Raw genomic sequence first — 21899 nt, 5'->3', positions numbered from 1 at the left:
CTAAGATCTATTTGAACCCTAAAGGTTACCACCTTGAGTAGCTAAGATAAAAAAAGAAAAAAAAGAAAAAAAGATGAAACAACTCTTGGCCTAGCTCCATTTAGGACTGCAAGCATGATGGGGTGCTTAAAGGCTGTCCATGGTAGCAGCCTTTATTTCTCCTCCAGTCAATCACCCACCCTTATGCAGCACGATGCAATGAGTTTATGGGTTCTTGCTGCAGCCAGACACTTCCTTGGCAGAACCACAAGGAAAAGACCTTTCCACTCTTAAAGGCTCAGCAACATTGTACAATAGCTTCAGCAGAGGCTCGGATGCACTCTGACACCCAGCAGCTGAGTCAGCCCGCTGTGGAGACCTCAGAGTACTTAAATGTTCCTCGGGAATTATCTCCTCCAGCAACTATCAGTAACAGAACTTTCAAGGGCAGACAGTTACAGCTACTCACACATATATAAAACCAATTATTCCCTTTGCCTGGACTAACAGAATGGGACATGCTTTGGATCTCCTACTGGTCATTATGGAGAAGGTGCCTGATGTTTCCTCCATGGAGAGCACATTCAGACTCAGGGGCAGAGCAAGCAGTAGAATGGCAATGCTGTTCCCATTTGGCCTCTGGACTATGGCTGACCTTTAAAGAGAATTTAACTGCAGGATGTACCCAATCCTAAAGAAATGTGAGAATAGAGCTATTGCAGGTCTGTGACCCAGGAACTCAGAAGAAGACCTATGAGCTGGGAGTCTTGAGACCAGATATTATAGGCTATGGACTGAATTGTGACCCCCCCCCCAATCCGGAAATGCATATGCTCCAGCTCTAACCCTCAATGTGCTGATATGTGGAGACAGGACTTTGGGAGGTGATTAGGTTTAGGCGAGGTCATGAGTAGGTAGGACTCATGGTAGGACTAGTGCCTTGTAAGGAGAAAGCCCAGCGAGTTTGCTTGCTCCCCATCTCTGCGTGCACACAAAAAGGGTCCTGGTGAGCACACAGTGAGATACAAGCCAGGAAGAAAGCCCTCACCAGAACTTGGCCATGCCACATCCATGTAATGGACGTCTAGCATGCAGAGTTGTGAGAAAATAAATGCATGTTGTTTAAGCCCCCGGTCCATGGTAGTTTGATAGGGCAGCCCAAACTGGCCAGGATACTATGGTGACAGTTTTTAAAAAAGTAGGTTTTTTGTCTTGTTTTTTTTTTGTTTGTTAGTTTTTGCTTTAAGAAGTCTTTTGCTCTTAATTCAGATGAAGAAAGGAATATCACAAAGGAAGGCCCAGATCCAAAATAAATTCTTTTGTCTAGTACGTGGTTTATTTTATTTATTTTTTTATTTTATTGATTATGGTATCACATAATTGTCCTCATCCCCCCTTTCCCATCCCAAGCCCCTTCTCACATATGCCCCCTTCCCCCATGGGCTTATTTAATTATTATTAAATATGCGGGCTTATAGAAGTCATTACAAGTGCAGCCAGCAGAGTTACCACAATTAATTATTTGCTAAAATATAAAAGTGTCTGCCCATCCTTTCTTCAGGAAACAAGGGGAATCCGTCTGCATTCTCCCGGATGGCTCCTAACCTGAGCTGTCCAAATCCCAGAGGTATCCAGAGAACTGCCCACCTTTGTGTCCACAGCAACTGACCATAACCTACAGGCATCCAAATCCTCAGTGACACACGTTACATTCCGAATGACTTCCCTTTAAAGGTGAAATTCTGGAGTTTATTTTTTGTTGCAATTTGAAGCAACTTTGCCATGCTTCATTTAGTTACTTTTGGGGTGGTAGGAATTTTCCAAGATGCAAAATATCTCCTGGATTGCCACATAAAAGCTAACTGTCAGTAACATTTTCCTGTCCACTTTTCAAATCCCTCACTCCCTGAGCTGGCTCTGTCATTCCACAACCAGAATAGCATAAAGCCTCAGTGATCAGGCCAAAAAAGAAAAGAAAAAAGAAAGAAAAAGAAAAAAAGACTGATATCATTCAGAGACTGACATTTCCGTTTTTATTACTAGAATACCTTGAAGAATTAGATGTGATTTGCATTGATATTTGCCAAGTGAATTATTAAAGTTTTATCTTTCTTTTTTCTTCCATTCACCAGATTTTAACATGTTAGTCAATGCAGACACATTGAAGAGTCATCTAACTTCATATTTCTTCTGGGCTTCCCGAATTGTTAACCAACTTGAGAAAAACACCTGATTTGATTCATGAAATGAAGACAGGTGATGACACATAAAAGAAATGGCAAGGCAGTTTCTGCAAAGTATCCTGCTTCTCACAAATGTTCGAGTGACATGGGGCCATTTAATAAGCATGTCTTTTGTGGGCAGTGTGACCCCAGTTGAGTTACCTATTGAGGTTTCTCCATTTTCATAGAATTAATTGCAGCCTCATATTCCTTTTCAAGTCTACTGGGAGACTTGAAAAGGAATATGTCTAGAGAAGAATAAAGATTTCAGAAATGTTTGCACATTTTAAGTGATATGTTAGCTTCCAACATTATTAGACTGGAGATGGAAAAAGACAAAGTGGAAATTTCTGTGCAGTTGTTACTTCTAAACCTCTTCATCTAAAGTGACAGAAAGTCTAACCATAGAAATGTGATAGTGCATATATATATCAAATTATTTTAACTCTCTCCTTTCTCTCTCTCTCTCTCTCTCTCTCTCTCTCTCTCTCTCTCTCTCTCTCTCTCTCTCTCTCTCTCTCTCTTTCTCTCTCTCAGACATAAAAAAATTTCCTGTTGATTTATTATTACACAGAAAGAATCTCAAGTGCTCCCATCCTTGTGCTTGGTAAAAATAGCACACAATTCTCTCTCGAAAACATGTGTCTTCTTTACTGCAGGGGTTCTAAGTTTAATGTGCATCAGAATTACCTGAAGGGCTTATTAAACTACAAATCATTCAACCTAGAGTGTCAGATTCAGTCAGTCTGATGTGAGGTCTGATAATCTGCATTTCTAACAAGTTCCTCAGTGATGTGAATGTTGCTGGTTTGGGGACCACAACCTGAGAACCACTGGTTTATTACTTTTTTGGGTCAAATGGAGTGTTTTAGTCTTGCAGTCAGTCTTTGCTACCATTACCCCAAAAAGATTATTGTAATTTAGGCTTATATTTTGCATTGCAGAATCTAAGATAATAGTAATAAAAAATAGCACCTGAATAATGCTATTCTTATACACATTATCTCACTTAAGGTAACACATGAATCTTGATAGATAAGCAAGTATTTCATATTTTTCCTATGGAAAGTTAAATGACTTATCTGAAAGCTCAAAGAAATTAAATGGTGGAGAACAAACTCAAACCCAGGCTCTATGACTTTAAATTTTCTTTTTCTTTTTTCTGCAAAGTCACTCTTCCTTACATTTGTAGAGAGCTTTACACTTCTCAAACTACTTTCATATTCATTATCTTATTTGATCCCTCAAAGCAGCAGAGTGAAGCAGGCAGGGTACATGTTATTGTCTGTGTTTTGAAGATAAAGCCATTATAAAAGACTACAGGCTCAGTGCACAAAATTCATGCACTCAGAGTGTTTGTGGGGGTGGTTCCCTCAGCCCAGCCTGCACCCTCTTGCAGTCCAGGAGCCCTTGGGGGATGTCTGACTGACAGCTTAGGTCCAATCCCAGTGGGGAGCGGGCCTAAGGAGCAGTAGGATATTCTTAGTGCTGCCACAGAGGCGGGAGAGGCTCCTGTCGCCACCACCATGGTGTTTGCCAGCATGAGCTTGGCTTCTGGCTGAGCAGTACTCCCCCTGTGGGAGCGCACTGACCACCAGGGGGCAGCTCCTTTATTGAGCATTGAACAGACAACGGGATGACCAGACACTTAGCATACTAAGTTTTATTATACAGGATGATGATAAAAGTGGCAACTGTCATTCAGCAGTATTTCCTCACACACTAGGCTAAATTTTCATAAATTATTTAGCAACAGCATCTGATGTAGTAGATGAATCATTAGATATATTGCTTTCTATACATTAGCCATAAATATGGCTTTCCTAAAATATTTAGCAGCAGCCATATTTAATGGCACAGTGTTTTAGCCCCATCCTACATTTTTTTTTTCCTTTCTGTTTTCTTGGTAGGAATGCATTTCGAGGGAAGAGAAGTGGGGTTGAAGTTTAGGGTAACTAGTTGATAGAAAGTGGAAAAAGTTCTTTAATTTCTACACTTCAAATAATTAGGAAAACAGCTTTCTCTGCACACAAAGACTCATCATCTCTAGTGTAGGGCTTTTCAAAATTTAAAGTGCACACAAACAATCCCAGGAATCTGGATGAAAAGTGGGTTCTGATTCAGTGGGTCTAGAATGGAGCTCAATATTCCGCATCTCTATAAAATTTGAAGGTTATGCCAGTTCTATTGATCATGGTCCAACCTTGATAGGTAAGGATCAATCTTACTTCTCAAAACCATAATTATCTTTATTATTCTTTGAACCACCTCTGAATCTGTAGGGTGGAATAGAGAAATTCAAATATTTAAAAAATTATAATAATATTTGGTGAATACTGTTTACTTTTTGGGACTTACCTACGTGTTTCTCTGTGCTAGACTATTTATACATCCTAGGATCTTCCAAATTACTTTGATCTCAAGATCCAGAATGATGTTTAAAATGTGTTCCATGGAATCATAACATCAATATTATGTGGGTGCTATTATTAGAATGGCAAATTTCAGGACCCATCCCAGACCCAGTGAATCAGAATTTGCATTATTTTTATTCTATTAAATATTTTTATTGTTGTTAATATTACAGATATATCCCATTCTCCTGACCCTCGCTACTCCCAGCCTGCCCCTCCCCAGGGAAATGAATTGACCAACAAAATAAGAATGAAAACAGGGAAGCATGGAACAGACTGACAAACCTCAATGTGGGGTGGGGAGGATGAGAAGAAATAAACCAAAGTACTTATATCTTATATACTTGTATACATAGCTCATGGACACGGGCAAAATAGAATCCCAATTTGCATTTTCACAACATTCCAGATGACTTTCCAGCAAAATAGAGTAGAAAATCACTACTTTAAAGCTGCTTTCCCTCCTATGCTTACAGAGTCACCATTCTGCTCACTTGGCTGGTGATTTGACTTATTGGGAGGTTTTACTCCTACGGAGTCTCAGAATTCACTGAAAGAGATGATTAAAGTGTGAGTTGAGCCAGGGAATCTTTTTTATTTATTTTTTTTAAATTTGCTTCTAGGTAATTCTAATGACTGGTCAGATTCAGAAATCCAATTGATTATCTAATAGTGGAAATGGCAACTATGCCACAGGTGGCTATACCCAGGAGGACTGGTTTATAGTGAATCACAGGAGGTATTATAAAATGTATGGCTCTGCAATGGAGGCTCCTGTCTTGCAAAGGAGGTTCTTTGACTCAACCTATGAACTGCTCTCTACTACCAAAACCAAGTGGGCATGAACTTCTGGCACCCAATCCCCAACCTCCACTATAGCACTAGTTCATTGCAGTGACAGTGCTAAAAGCTTTGTTGCCACACATTCACAAAACAAAAATTTCCAGATATAAAAATCTGCAGTAAACATTTCACAGAGTGTCTTATTGAAAGAAAATATCCTATATATTTGAAATGTATATTACTAATAAAACAAAACTATAGTTTTAAAAACACATGTTTTTATTGATTTGTATTTGTTTGTGTGTTTTTCTTTGTTGTTGTTGTTGTTTCTTTTGTTTTATATTTTTACTATTCGTGCACAGGTAAGGTCCTTAGGCCTGGTTGGCAATCAGGGCCTATCAGGGCCTTTTGGCTGCTGGCCAGGGCCTTCCTTCATTCTGCACCGCCCCTTGGTGGTCAGAGTAATCATAGTAAGCTATCAAATTATGGGTCTCCTGATCAAACTCCCGACACTTTGCATATTATATATATATATATATATATATATATATATATATATATATATATATATATATTGATTTTGGAGAGTAAGGGGGAGGGAGAGAGAGATAGAAATATCAATGATGAGAGAGAATCATTATCAGCTTCCTTCTGCACCCCACACTGGGGATGGAGCCTACAACCTGGGCATGTGCCTTAACCGGGAATTGAACCATGACCTCCTGGTTCATAGGTCAATGCTCAATCACTGAGCCATGCCAGCTGGGATGGTTTTGTTTGTTTTTGTTTGTTTGTTTGTTTGTTTTTTAGAGAGAGAAAGAGACAGGGAGAGAAAGAGAGAAAGATCAATGTGAAAATAAAACATTGACCGGTTGCCTTCTGTACGCACCCTGACTAGGGACACAACCCACAACCTGGGCATATAAACTGACCAGGAATTGAGTGGGTGACCTTTTGGTGCATGGGCTGATGCTCAACCAACTGAGCCACAAGAGCCAGGGCAAACATAATTTATGATGATTCTGTTCTTTTTTTTTTTTAATATGTATATTTTATTGATTTTTCACAGAGAGGAAGGGAGAGGGATAGATAGCTAGAAACATCGGTGAAAAACATCTATCAGCTGCCACCTGCACACTCCCTACTGGGTATGTGCCTGCAACCAAGGTACATGCCCTCGACTGGAATTGAACCTGGGACCCTTGAGTCCACAGGCCGGCTCTCTATCCACTGAGCCAAACCAGTTAGGGCATGTAGTCTTTGTTTTCTAAGTTACCCATTTGTTTTCATGATAAGGTAACTGAAAAAGAATTTGTGTTGACTTTATTAGACTACTTTGAAATCATCTTTGTGGGAAAAGAAAGGTTTCTGACCTAAACTTAATATTTTCACACTCACAAACAATTGTCTATATGCCTGCTATACTGGTAAAGTATATATACTGGTATATTCAGCATTATATATTTATAACCGGTATACAAGTAAGAAACTGAAAAAAAAATTTATAGCAAGAGTTTTATTTATTTTTCTTTGGAAAGAAAGCAGGAATATTAAAAAGTAGAAGAAAAATAATGTGTGCTAAAAAAAAATTTAAACATTAACAAAAGTAGTATAATTAAACATTGACATCATGGTTTCATATAAAGATGCCCCTTGGATTCTTAAATGGATATATATTATATTCTTAATATATATTATAATATATATTATAAATATAATATTTTATTCCTGCTTGGGACACTCTTATCTCCCTATTTTCTTGGCCAGGTCCATTCATCCTGGAGGTCTCAGCATAAGTTCCCCTCAGGAAAGCCTTGCTGGCCTTGCAGATTTTACTATATGGCCCTGTTTTATGACTTTATTGAATGCTATAATTTTTCTTTATACTATATAAATCTAATCGAAGGGTTATTCATGCAATTATTAGTTTAATGTTCTGCTTTCTCATTGAACTATAAGCTCCATTTGTGCAGAGAGCATGGCTGTCATGCTCTTCATTTTGTCCTTTTACAGAGTGAGCATTCCATAAATATTTCTTGCCCAAAGAACAAATTATGAAATGAGATCAAGGCTAATTTGGATGTAATTCTGTATTGGCAGTTGAGATATTTAAGAAACAATATACAAGTAAGACAATGAAAAGAAAGCAGTAGCAATTTTTTTCTGCTGTTTGTAAAGAAAAATGGAATATTAAAAATAAAAATGCAAGAAATAAATTAAAACAACAAATAGAACAAGTTGCACCTTTATTCTCATTTATATTGTTACCAGGTAGTCAAAAGCCTTTACCTGCAAAGTGTCTAGGTTAGGTTCTTCCACATTCATCTACTACCAAGATTGACCCACAGAACCTTCTGGAAGGTCCATATAAGAAAAAAAATCTCAGAGAAAGAATTTCCTAAAACTTAAGTTGTATATCATATACTCTCTGTGTGAAGTGTGAAATCCTGTCTATTCTAGTATGCTAACTAAAAAGAGCAGATGATAGTTACCTATAACATGTACTTCTGGAATTTAAATAAATGAACATATTTTAACATTATATATTTTTTCTACGCCTTGAAGAGTCTAGGCTGGAAATAATAATAATTGGTTGAGTTAAAAAATTAGAAGTAAGACAGATGGGGTTAAAGCATTAATGGAGTTTAAAAGTACTATCAAGTTTCAAACTTAGAAATGAATTAAGAGGAAATGTCAAGCCAAATGATTAAAACCCAACATCCAATGAGAAAATGAGATTTCAGATTCTCCAGAGTCCATAGGGCTCCTCCCAGCACAATGTTTTCCCACCCATTCCACCAAAATGCAAAATATGTCTTACTTTGTGCAATGCCAGATCTGGCTTTTGGCTTGGACAAAGAATTGTATAGCACTGATTAAGTTGTTCTCAGCCTGAATGGTCAATGTGCTTTTTTCTTTTCTTTTCTTTCTTTCTTTCTTTCTTTCTTTCTTTCTTTCTTTCTTTCTTTCTTTCTTTCTTTCTTTCTTTCTTTCTTTCTTTCTTTCTGGTATAGAAAGCTACTGAGATTGTAAAATCCTTTATAGAAATGAAATGCATAAAAACTTCCTGTAACCCTGAACAATCTTGACACCACACAAGGCATACTTGAGAAAGAGACTTCCTCTGGAGTGTGAGAAGAAAGATTTAGAAACAAAGTTAAGAGAAAATGAGAGTAGCATGGCTCACAGAAGGGAGATCAAACACTCTATAGAAAATACATGCTATGGTGCAATTGCCCTCTGGGAGTTACAGGATTATGAAAGCCTAACTTAATTAAGGGAGAAAATAGGTCATATTTAACCACCACATACATGGCACATCATTTTGACTATACAGAATAAGAGGAGAGAAAAATGAAGAAATCAGAAATACAGGAAAGACAACCACCAAAAGCATCAATCTCTTTTCCTTCATCTCAGTCAAGTATACATATGTTTTGATTTTATATGTATGAAGGGTTCACAATTCTTCTAATATCCTGTTTTAAAACCATTAGCAGTATACTTGAAAGTAATTTCAGGTGTCAAAAGAAAGAGAAATAAAATGGCCCAACCTAAAATTAAAAATATAAAACCTGAATCAAGAGGTAAAAATATTCTTTCACTTATAAAAAATATACCTTGCCCTTATTTCCCTTCCTCCCCACCATATCATCAAATGACAGGTAATCAGGTCCTTGTGAACCCTGCATGGAATCTTCCCCCTTTCAGGGCTCAGAGTCCCTGTGGGGTCGAGCTAATTACAGGTACGTTTCCTCTGCCAGCCAGTCACACTCTGTACTGTTGAAGGCACAATTAATAATTGAACAAAGCTAGCTGGACTTTTTTTTTTCCTCACAGGGCCACGGGTTGCAGGTAGCTTTGCTGTCACACAGGGAGCACAGCCTCTTCTTTGGGTGTCTCCAAGAAAGACTTTTGCAATATAGGCTGAAAGGATCATCCCATTTTCAAATTTTGAAGAAGAAAAAATAAAAAGGAAAATAACCCACAAAAAACAAAAATGAAAAAATAAATCCTAGTTTCCTTTATAGGACAGGAAAAAGCAAATTCTCTCTTCTGTCACCGGGAATATGATTATGATCGGATAGATGCTTATTTAGGTTAGATATGAAAGAGATGAAAGTGTGGGCTAAGGAATTAATACCATTGTAAGGGAGAATTGGAGTTTGCCCTTGAGTTTGTGAATGCAGTGGGAGTTAGTTTTGCATGCGCCAGAATAGAATTTGACCCACAGAGAGGACCTAGATAGAGTATTACAGAAGAATAAAGTTCTTTCCCTTGAGATGTCCTTAGGAACTAAATGGATGATAACTCCAAAGCCTTATAGCATTAAGGATGAGTGCAGAAATCCCCATCCTATGCTCCAAGACATAGGCTTGAACAGAAGGCTGGCTGTAAACTATACTATAAAAGGTCAGATAGAGAACATTTTAGGCTTTGGGGCTAAGCCATCTTTGTTTCAACTATTCAACTCTGCTGTTTTAGGTCAAAGACAGTGATAGACAATATGTAAATGAGTGAGCATGGCTGTGTTTCCTTAAAACTTTATTCATGGGCACTGAAATGTGAATGTCATATATATTTTTTTCATAACAAAAATAGAATTCTTCTTTTGAAATGTTTCCTAACCATTTAAAAACCATTCTTAGCTTGCAGGCTGCACAAAAGTGGAGCAGGCAGAATTTGGCCCAGTAAATGTAGTTTGCTGCCTCCTGGTCTGCCTATTGGAAACCACTGTGAATACACCTATTTTTCTAGTTGATTTTTTGGGTTCTCTTACTGTATCTAGATGCTGCCTTTATTGTGGAATATCTGTTCTACCTACAAACTTTGTTGACTTGAAACATCATCTATAACCAGGTTATTCAGAGTTCAAATCACATGTTCATTATCATTAAAAAGTTTACTAGAGCCCAACCAGTATGACTCATTGATTGAGCTTTGACTCATAAGCCAAGAGTTCATGGTTACATTCTGAGTCAGGACTCATGCCCGGGTTGTGGGCTCAATCCCCAGTGGGGGCGTGCAGGAGGCAGCTAAGTGATGTTTCTCTCTCATCGATGTTTCTATCTCTCTATCACACTTTCTAAAAAACCAGTTTTATTTTTACAGAGAGGAAGGGGGAGGGATAGAGAACTAGAAACATCGATGAGAGAGAAACATCGACCAGCTGCCTCCTGCACACCCCCCACTTGGTTGTGCCCACAACCAAGGTACATGCCCTTGACCAAAATCTAACCTGGGACCTTTCAGTCCACAGACCGATGCTCTATCCACTGAGCCAAACCGGTTTGGGTATATATATATATATATATATATATATATATATATATATATATATTAAAGTTTACCAGTGTTAGCCATGAAGTTCTAAACTCCTAGATCAAAGCTTGAAACTCTGACTCTAGCTAACTATTTTTCTGAAAACAAGGAATAGAAAAAGAATATATCTTTAGATCCAGGTCACCAATAACATTGTTTGCCTGAGAAAAAACATTTAATAGGCAATAGTGCATCTAAAGAAATAAAATAGTTTTATTAATGTTCATTTCTTGGTTATAAATTGAATATAATCCATCTTCCTTCTTTCTTCTATTCTTTACAAACTTTTTCCACAGAAATTAAGAGATTATAAAGAATATATTATATATACATTTAAATTAATTATACAAGGTGAGACAATATTAAAATAATGGTAAGAAAACAAGAAGCAAGAATTTCATGCCATAAAATTCATATAGTTTGCTTAAAATCCGTATTGTTAACTTGTAATTGACATAGGATTTCCTATATTCTTTTATAAATGAGCCATAAATTTGGCTCTACCTTTGGTACTAGTCAATACAATGAAGGATTCACGATCACTTATAAAAACTCACTGGGTTCATTTATAGAACAAACCATTGCTTAGAAAAAGGGCAATAGAAAAATGAAAATAAATAGCAATTTCTTAAAATGTCCTTGAAATGGAAACTATGTAATAAAATTAACTATCTCTCAAAAAGGTTACAACAAAAGCAATAATTTTAGAGGAGATCTTTTATGACACCTTTAAATGGGGACCAATAGTTTTTATAACAAACTAGAGGCCTGGTGCACAAATCCATGCACCAGTAGGGTCCCTCGGCCTGGCCTGCAGGATTGGGCTGAGATGGGCTCTCTGACATCCCCTGAGGGGTCCAGTATTGCAAGAGGGTGCAGGCCAGCAACCAGGGATCCCACTGGTGCATGATTGGAGCTGGGGAGGAACCATAGGAGGACTCCAGGGCATGTCTGATCTATCTTGCTCAGTCCTGATTGGTTGGACCCCAGCAGCAAGCTAACACACCAGTCAGAGCGTCTGCCCCCTGGTGGTCAATGCACATCATAACGAGTGGTTGAACAGCCTTAGCATACCATTAGCATATTAGTCTTTGATTGGTTGAACCACTGACTGGATGGCTGGACACTTAGCATATTAGGCTTTTGGTATATAGAATTGTCATTCAGTAAAAGCAGTTCTACTTGTGATAGGAAAAGATGGTATAAATTTGGGGGATGACATAATTCTATTCAAGTAGAATGTGCTCTGGTGGTTTAATTTAATGCTGGTCAAAGATCTATGATACCTATAGGTTCATACTTCAAATTACCCTCCATATGTATTTTTTCCCATGTGAGGGTATAAAATGGGTTTGAGAGGAAATGAGCTTTATCTATCAAATAAGTATCTCATTTATTATTCTTATATATTATAAATAAATGACAAGTTGCATATATTAACAGTGAGGATGGGTACTGAGTAACATTTTTCTCAAGTAAGTAGGAGCAGCTGAAGCCACTTTAGCTCAATGGTAGAGCGTCGGTCTGTGGACTGAAGGGTCCCGGTTTTGATTCCGGGCAAGGGCATGTACATTGGTTGTTGGCACATCCCCAGTAGGGGGTGTGCAAGAGGCAACTGGTCGATGTTTCTCTCTCATCAACATTTCTAGCTCTTTATCTCTCTCCCTTCCTCTCTGTAAAAAAATTAATAAAATATATTTTAAAAAATGTAGGAGCCTCTACTAAGAATATCTGCTTAAATAAAAGACTGTTCCATAGATTGATACATTAATTTAATGGCTAACATAAAATGAAGGCTAATATCCTCACACTACAAAATACAGAGTTGTGTGGGTTTTTTTAAGATGCTGTAACCAAATACTATCACCGTCTTTTAAAATATCTCATGGTAGCTTTCCTTGTATGTCTAGCTTTGAACAACAATTATGTATGGTGTTTGTTCCAAAATAAAAATTGTTGTCAATTATCTCTAGATATTTTTATAAAGAAACTTTAAGAGAATATCAGGTATAAATCAGTTAAAAGTTGGGAGCTATCTGCTAAAATAAATGATATTTCCACACCTCCTCTATATAAAAAAATTAAACAGCAGGCTCCATTCTACAAAGGCTGTCATTTGCAAAAGTATGATTTTGCACCTAAATAATGTAATTTGTAGAGGAGTATGCATATAGTTAATCCTTAATAATTTGGAAAAATATTTAAATGAAATTCCAAAAGCAGCAGGACCTTAGAACCCAGTTATGGTGAAGATGAAGGAAAAGAGGAGGAGAGAAGGCAGAAAACATTCCTAGTATAATAAAATTCTGATTTTTACTGAATTAGTATCCATAGGTGGGTATTCATAATGAGGCCATGCAGCCCAGTCCTTGCCTAATGCCCCATCCACTGAGCCAGGTGCCAAAGACAAGACAATAGAAGTCACAATTTTGTATTTCTCCTGAAAATTTTCTTTACAAGGTGCTACATATTAGGAAACTATAGTTAAAATTAAAGCAAAATAAACACACACACAAAGTATGTAAATGTAATCCATACAAAACATGTGCCCCAAGACACTCAAGCACCAAACTGGAATACACTTTCAACATAATATGAAGTTATTTAAGACATTTAATGCTCCTATATTTGTTGCCTTGGGGAGTGTTCTATTGAAAATAAAATAAAAAATATATATACATTTGTACCATAGTTGTAGACTTTATAGAGATGAACACATTAGCTAAGACTAGGGAGGACCCTAAATACAATAGCTTCTATGTCACAATTCTATTAGTGTTATAATAACAAGATACACGTTTGCCTTTCAGATCCACTGGGATCTCAGAAGTGTGGAGATCTCTAAAATAGTGTGTGGCATTTTGGAGCCTGGAGGGTTGCTTACCAGTTGGAGTAAGGTGTCTCCAGGTGATAACAGGTTCAGGACGGCCATTGGCCATGCAGACCAAGGTCACATTGCTGCCCTCATTCACAGTGACATCCGAGGAGATGTTGGAGATCTTTGGTGGAACTGTAAAGACAAAAGCAAATGGAATGTGTAACTGTGTCAGTAAAGCATGTTTGCAGCATTGGTCCATGCTCCTGAAAGTGGCAAATATGAGCTGAGTACTCTTATAACTTTAGACCTTGGAAGTTGGGGGTTAAGAAGGCAGGGTGTTTGAGGACCTCCTAGAAACTTAATGAACAAATAAAAAGCATGAGTCTTACTTAAGGTGAGACTCTCTCCACTAAGGCCAAGTGCTATAGGAAATGCACAGAGGAGTATAATGAAAATGACTCGGATCTTTTCTGATTAGAATGACTTTTTATTGGCTATGAGAGATTGTAAATATTTACACATATTAAGAATAAATCTTTATTACTGTTACTTATATTTTCTTATATATAAAATGAGTATAATCCAACCTCTATTCAAATGTCAGGAAAAAACGTGTTACTTAATATAACATTTTATAGTTGTGTTATTAAGATATTAGAGACCCAGTGCATAAAATTCATGCATGGAGGGTGGTTCTTCAGCCTGGCTTGCACCCTTTCCAATCTGGGACCCCTAGGGGGAATATGTGACTGGCATTTGGACATCCCTCTCACAATTCAGAATGACTGGCTCTTAACCACTCACCTGCCTGCCTGCCTGGTCATCTCTAACCCCTCTGCCTGCCTGCCTAATTGTTCCTAACCACTCTGCCTGCTGGCCTGATCACCCCTACTTTGCCCTCCTACCAGCCTGATCTCCCCTAACCTCTCTGCCTGTCTGATCAGCCTAACTTCCTCTGCCTGCCTGCCTTATTGTTCCTAACTGCCCTCCCCTACTGGACTGATCTTGCCCCTAACTTCTCTCCCTTGCCTGCCTGATCACCCCTAACTGACCTCCCATGCTGGCCTGATCACTACTAACTGCTTCTGCCTTCCTGCCTGATCGCCCCTAAATGCCCCTGCCTCAGCTCTCACCACAATGGCTTTGTCTGAAAGAAGTTGGACATCTGGAAGATAGCTGATTGACCCGGTCTAATTAGTATGGATAAATTATATAGGATATGATTGCTTAAATGGGGGGGGGAGGGGGAGCCTTTTACAGCAGGAGGAGATGCTCTTGGAAGACAAAAATACATAATCCCTATATCTAGACTGATAGCCAGCCATATGCACTATACTGCCATACTGGTCATTAAATAATTGAATCACTTTCTTTCACCTTAAAACCCCTTCTTAGCCCCCACCTTAGGTTCTGCCTTTGCAGTTCACCCAGATTAGGTTCTGATTGGTCAGTTTCTATGCCAGTCAGCATCAAAAGCTCCACCTCCTAGGCAGCCATTGGATCCTCGCAATTCACCCAATTTGGTTCTGATTAGTTGGTTCCTATGCCAGTCAGCATCTATGAGCCTATCTCCAGCCCTGATCATAGAGGCGAGGTTGATCAGCAGCCACCCCAGGCTGCTGGTGAGCACCTGAACTGCTGACCTCAGGGGGCGAGAGAGAGGCCTCGCCAGCAGCTACTGCTGAGGGGTCAGCAGTTCAGCCCCTCACCTTCTGCGTGGGCAGCTTGGCATTTGAATGAGCCTTTGGTCATTTTGGATGTTACAACCCTGGCTCTTTATATGTAGAGATAATAAAACCTGGCTACTTATAATTTAGCCCCATAAGTAAACCACTGGTTAATCACTATAATAGAAAGTCTCTAAATAGCATCTTGGTGTGTGGCAGGCTGAATATTTAAAAATTGAATTAATAAGGCCTATTTCACAGATAGGTAGATAATTTAAATATATATATATATATATGATTACTCCTAATAACTGTTATCACCAGTATTACTACTGTAATAAAAGCTAACTCGAGTTATTTACTATAAATAGAATTTTATTTATAGGTGAGAAAGTGAGGTATAGAGGGGGCTAGGTGAGAAGCAGAAAACTGATTTGACTTTAGGCAGACTCCAGGGCCCACGCTTTTAAGCACTACTTGAATGAAACTTCATCTTCACAATACAGGCTACCAGATGGCTGGAAATGACGACAATTACTTTTTGGTGATGTGAGAAATGAGTCCCCATGGGCTAGTGGTACTGCCGTCTGACTCCATTAGTGTTCAGGGCAGGCACATTAGATCTCACATTGGTAGGCTGGAGTGGCAAGTGAATTACTCCCAAATTCCTTCACAGAGGTTATGCACCGATTACAAATGGCAGAGTTTATTATTTGACTGTGATTTTCCTTTTTTTATTCGTAGTGTCTTGTGCTGTCCCTGAGAAAGTATGTGTTGAGGAGAGCAGGAAGGAATTCAAGAATCTTACTTTTTCTCTCTTTTCCCCTCTAATGGGAACTCTGTGTGGTGACAAATAAAACAGGAACACTTTCTGCTTGTAGAGGCAGCTGCCCGACAAACATATAATTCCCACAGATCCTGTGAGGAGACACTGATGGTACTTGGGAAAATGACCAGATCAGAGTGTCACAAGGAGGAACTGGGAAGAGAGCTCTCATCATCACACTCCTCACACAGTGACATCCTATACGGTTTCTGGGTAACAACCAGTGTTTCCAAACCAAACACAACGACAGATATAGAATGTTGTTGCTTCCCATTATTTAGTAATTTCTATTTATCAACTTTCCAGTTTCCTTTTTATCTTTTGGGGTTAAGGGATTTTTTGTTTGTTTGTTTTGTTTTGTTTTTTTAGATCCATACATCAAGTTGAAATATATCCTTCCAAACTTTTGTAATGAAGACCTGAAAGGTTTTTAATGGAAAAGAACAGAACAGGACACAAGGGAGGAATAATGGCTTGTTGAGGGTGATGCCATCAAGAACTATGGCTGGGCTTAGAACTCAAAGCTCCTGAATGTCCAACTATTCTGCTGTTTAATATTGGAAGTTTCTAATTCCCAACTGAGTAAGCCAGGTTTCAGAACATCTCAAAAAAAAAAAAAAGCAGCAAAACAATAAAATATAAAGCTATGATAGAACAGAACTTAATCATTCTATTATAGGTGCCTTTCTCAATAAAAGGAATCCATACAGCAATTAAAGTGCTCATACTAGTCAGGTTGTAGCTAACTTTGAATTACAAAAAACACAGCATAGAGGAAATAAAACTGTGTTCTGATATTTAAAAAGTGGAGTTGGTGAGGGGGAGGCTTTATATCCCTAATATAAAAATAGTCAAATTTATAAAACAGAAATAAATCTTCAATGATCAAGCTCTCACAGTTAGTACCTATGATACAATTTACTTATATTACCTCTCTTTTATGAGGGCAATATATACCAAGAACCTTAATTTTACATGGTATGCTAGTTGAGATATGCTCAATGGAACATAGGACAAGTAGTAACAAATCAGGAATAAAATCTAGAACAACTGACTGCAGATCTATGTTTTGGCCACCAAATTATATAATTTATTTTAGTTAGGGACAATATATTCAGGTCTGAGATCTCAGATACTAAAGGTGCAAAAAGTGTTTTTTGTTGAATAGTTAAAAATATAATCATGTTAACATTGTATAACATCTTTTTCAAAGTCACTCTGAATGGGTTTCACTCCATTATTTATCTTTATTCTTTACTGAACTTTGTAGCAGCTTCTTCCCATAATATTAATAAACTAGAGTCCCGATGCATGGAGATTCATGCAGGAATGGGCCTTCCTTTCCCTGGCTGAAGGCATCATCGCCTTTGTTCTAGCTGGAGCCACCTTTCCCCCTTCCCAAGCTGCCCAAAGACCCTGAGTGGCTGGGGTGGTGCAGAATGCCTGCATTGTCACCATGGTGATGACACAAGTGCCCTGCCCCACACCTGGCTGCTCTATGCCTGAGTATGCAAATTAACCCACTGTCTTTGTTGGGTTATTTTGCATACTCGCTCCTGATTGGCTGGTGGGTGTTGCAAAGGTATGGTCAATTGGCATGTTACTCTTTTATTAGCATAGACTAGAGGCCCAGTGCACAAAATTCATGCTTGAGGGGTGGTCCCTCAGCCCTACCTGCATCTCTCTAATCCAGGAGCCCTTGGGAGATGTCCAACTGCCTGGACCCATCGGCGCCTCCCTGCCAAAAGCCGATGCCAGGAGCCACTGTCCTTCTCCTGTGTCTGGGCGGGGCTCCTGCCCCACCCCTCACCAGGGGCACCTGCTCTTCCCCCACAGCCCTCCTGTGGTCATCACCCCCTCCCAAGTGCAGCCTCACATTTCCTTCCCTTTTCTATTCCTTCATCTTTTTCTTGTTCCTTTTCTGTATTTCTGTTTCTTCTCTTGGCCTGTCTGCATGCAAGCCTGCCTTCCTCTCCCTCTCCTTTCTTATACCCTCCTATTGTATCTTATCCTACGCCAGGCCTTGCAGTTGCCTGAGCAGAGGGCAGGGACACAGCCTGCTGATTTGGTTGTGACATGATGCTATAACAGATAATTTGCATATTTCTCTATTATTAAATAGGATAATGTAGTTCTTTTTCTCTAGAAAAAATCCCTTTGCAAATTTCATGTTGCCCTCCTATCAACTTCCAATCTCTCCCGTCAAGTTTCTTGAAGGAATTGTTCTATACAACATTTCCTGTTCATCTCCAACCTTCAGTGCAATCTGGATTTCCTCACTGACATCTAAAGAAACTGCTTTCAGGAAGCTCGCCCAATTTGTTCAAACCATATTGTTTTTAGGTCCAGTGAACAATATTTATTATGCTATTTTTCTCCAAAGTATATTATTTTGTTGAACACAACCTCTTTCATCCATTCTTTACTCTTCTTAGTTTCTAGGTCACCAAACTCAGCTGCTTTTCCCCTATCCCCTAGGTCACTCCTGACAGTTTAACTCTGGGGCTCACCTTGTCTTTTTCCTTAAATATCTATATCCCCAAGGGTTTTTTCATTGTTATCTTTCTTCCTATTATTCACTGTGAGTGATCTCATCTACTCTCTAGCTTCAGAAGTGTAAGGTATGTTGTTGATGATTCCTAAATCAGTATTCACAGCCCAGATTTTTCTCATGAACTTTACACTGTTTTTCTCTTTGACTCTCTACATCTCCATATATTCATTATAGTACTCATCATCTTTCTTCCCACTTGCTATCTTGTGTTTACTCTCTTGTGTTTTGTAATTGCCGAAGAAAAGAGAATCTTCTTTCTTGATAACTCTCTCTCCCTTTATGTCCCATATAAAACAGATTCCCAGTTCTGTGACTAATGAATTTTCAGATTCATTCATTACTTTATACCCCTATTTCCACTAGCTTTTTCTAGCCATCAACATTTCTTCCCCTCACCCCTGAATTTCTGCAAGAGTATTATAACTAGTTTCTTTGCCTCTAGCTTTTTTCTCCTCAAGCTCATTGTCATTCATGTACCACACAACAATCAGAATTTATTTTCCTAAATTGCAAATATGAGTATAGTATCCCCTGATTAATCTTATTGCCCTGAAGATAAAATCCAAATTTCTTAATATGACTTAATAGGTCATTCACTATTGGCTCCTGCTTCTCTTTCTAGCCTTATTTCCTAATCACTTTGCATTGGATCATCCAATCAGATCAAACAACTTTGGTTCCTATTCTATAATCATTTTCTTCCAGGAATGCAACATTCTTTTTTTTTTCCTACATGGAATATTCTTTTTTTTTTTTTAAATATATTTTATTGATTTTTGTACAGAGAGGAAGGGAGAGAGATAGAGAGTTAGAAACATCAATGAGAGAGAGTCATTGATCAGCTGCCTCTTGCACACCCCCTATTGGGGATATGCCCGCAACCAAGGTACATGCCCTTGACCAGAATCGAACCCGGGGCCCTTCAGTCCCCAAGCCGACGCTCTATCCATTGAGCCAAACCGGTCCCAGCCCTACAGGGAATATTCTTATTTCAACTCTTCATATGGTTAGTCCCTTTCCTCCTTCAGGTTTTAGCTTGTCAGTTTATTTGCTTACTTTTCCAGGAAGATTGTCCTATCATTCCCCACCCACTCCTCCACCCGCTTCTGACTTCACATTGATTGAAGTACCCCTCCTGTGTTCTTAACACTGTGTCCTGCTTTTTTGTTTGTTTGTTTATTTGTTTTGTTTTTCCACCACAGTACTGAATCTTAATTGCTTGATTATTTACCTGTGCTTGCCATTAAACTGAAACAGGCAGACAGGAGGGCCTTTGTTTTCCTGACCACTGAGTCTTACAGAGTATGTTATTTGGATCATGGGGGCAAAAAACAAAAACAAAAACACTACACAAAAACAACAACACACACAATAAAGTTTTCCTCCCAATTCTTTTCTGAGCTAAAGGAAGTCATCTCATTGGATTTTTGTCAGAAAATAAAGCTTTACTTTTGAACTAATAAAACACTGACAGCTTTTATTAATATTTCTTTAGCTACCCTCTAGTTATGTATTTCACTATCGATGTCTTTGTTTCTTAATGAAAAAAAAAATAACCATGGGGCAGAAAAATGTTTAGATTTTAGGAACATAGGAAGCAAGACAAACGTGGTGCCCAATTTCCTCTATAGATTTTTCAGGATTGTTTCTTTTTATTAGTTAAATGGTTTCAGAGTTACTTTCTAGTTGCCTGTAGTAATTCATGGAGTTTACATTTACACTATCTTATATAATAAAAGCCTAATATGCTAAGTGTCTGGTCATCCAGTCAGTCATTCAACCAATCAAAGCATAATATGTTAATGATATGCTAAGGCCATTCAAGTGCTCGCTATGGTGTGCACTGACCACCAGGGAACAGACACAGTAGGTTAGCTTGCTGCTGGGTCTGGCCAATTAGGACTGAGTGAGATGGGCTGGACATTCCTTGGAGCCCTCCTGTGGTACCTCCCTGGCTGGCCAACCTCCCATGTCCCTCCCCAGCCCTGATCATTCATCAGTGTGGTCCTTTGGCCTGGCCTGCACTCTCTCAATCCAGGACCCCGGAGGGGAGAGCTGGTTTGAGCCTGATCCCACAGGCCAGGCTGAGTGATCCCACTGGTGCATGATTTTGTGCACTGGGCCTCTAGTCATTGATAATATTACATTAAAGTAGCAATTCAGAGGTTTTATTCTATTTTATTACCTACTAAATTGTTTACACAGACTCTGGGAAGTAAAAAGTATTGTTATTATTACTGCCATTTTATAGACACAGACACGGGGGAAAATGAATAAAAATCACATAGCTAAGAAATGCCAAAGCCAGGACTACACCAGGTTTATAGTTTTCCCAAATTTAACTCTAAGTCAAAATCACTATTGCAAAAGTAGTTCTAAGTAGTATTTTTTTGCTTTATTTCAATTCTCAATAAGGTAGACCAGTTAGAAAATAGTGTTCAATATGCTAACATTATTTGTACCAGCAAATATAAGTAATTTATCAAATTCATTCCAATACTGATTTGAGTATGTTCAATTCTTAATACTTGGGTTATCACAGAACTCTTTTATGTTTGTTTGGTTTAGGTTGTTGTTTTTATTAATTTTGGAATATTGTCTAAGACTTTTTATTCATAGGATATTAGTGTGACTTGTCACTTTTTCCTAGATGTATTGCCATGACCCACTTATTTAATCTTTTTCAGCCTATTCAGTTTCAGCAATCTTCTTAATTTTTTTGGATTAATAAGAGCTCATTATGTCATAGGAATTGACCTTTTGCTGTCAAGGTATTTGCAAGCTCCCCAACGTATAACTAACTTCTGAACTTCACAATCATTTTTCTCTTGCAGAAGTTTTATATTTCTTTGTTAATCTTTCTTTTATGATTTTTTATATTGCTTCTGTGCATTTTGGTTTCTTTCCTAACATTAGATCAGCTAAATACTTATCTCTATTTCTTCTTTTCTTTTAATGTTTGTGTCATTTTTTTTTAATACTGAACTCTTTAAACAATCTAGGATTTATTTATTGTGTGAGCTACAACCAAGTTTTCCACTCCCATTATTTTGGTCAATTTTCCCAATATCAAATGTGAAATATTATAAAATGTATACATCATTTTGGTTTTAGAAATACCCTATCTAGTGCTACCAAATTGGCCAGAGCAATATTTTTGGGAAACATGCAAAAGTAAACCTTACTTCCCATGCAAATTGATTTTATCAAAATATTTAAAAGTATGTCTCTAATCTTTTGGACACCACATTATTAGTATCTATTTCCAGTTCCAAAGTGAATTGTTTATTAGATGAACACCTCCTAAAATATTG

The 21899-nt window shown here is 38.1% G+C and overlaps 1 protein-coding gene across 3 annotated transcripts in view; it reads right to left on the bottom strand.

Annotated features, from left to right (window-relative positions):
• Positions 1 to 21899, bottom strand: part of LSAMP (limbic system associated membrane protein) — a 620668-nt gene that overhangs the window by 222062 nt on the left and 376707 nt on the right. For all 3 annotated transcript variants that reach the window (XM_084873911.1, XM_084873909.1, XM_084873910.1), the window contains exon 3: positions 13605 to 13730. In XM_084873911.1, the coding sequence (XP_084730037.1) occupies positions 13605 to 13730 (126 nt within the window). The remainder of the gene's footprint in view (positions 1 to 13604; positions 13731 to 21899) is intronic.

The sequence above is a fragment of the Pipistrellus hanaki genome (assembly GCF_964339955.1).
Source record: "Pipistrellus hanaki genome assembly, chromosome: 2".
Taxonomy (NCBI): Eukaryota; Metazoa; Chordata; class Mammalia; order Chiroptera; family Vespertilionidae; genus Pipistrellus; species Pipistrellus hanaki.
The sequence above is the reverse complement of the archived record's forward strand: the minus strand, read 5'-3'. Positions and strand labels throughout refer to the sequence as shown.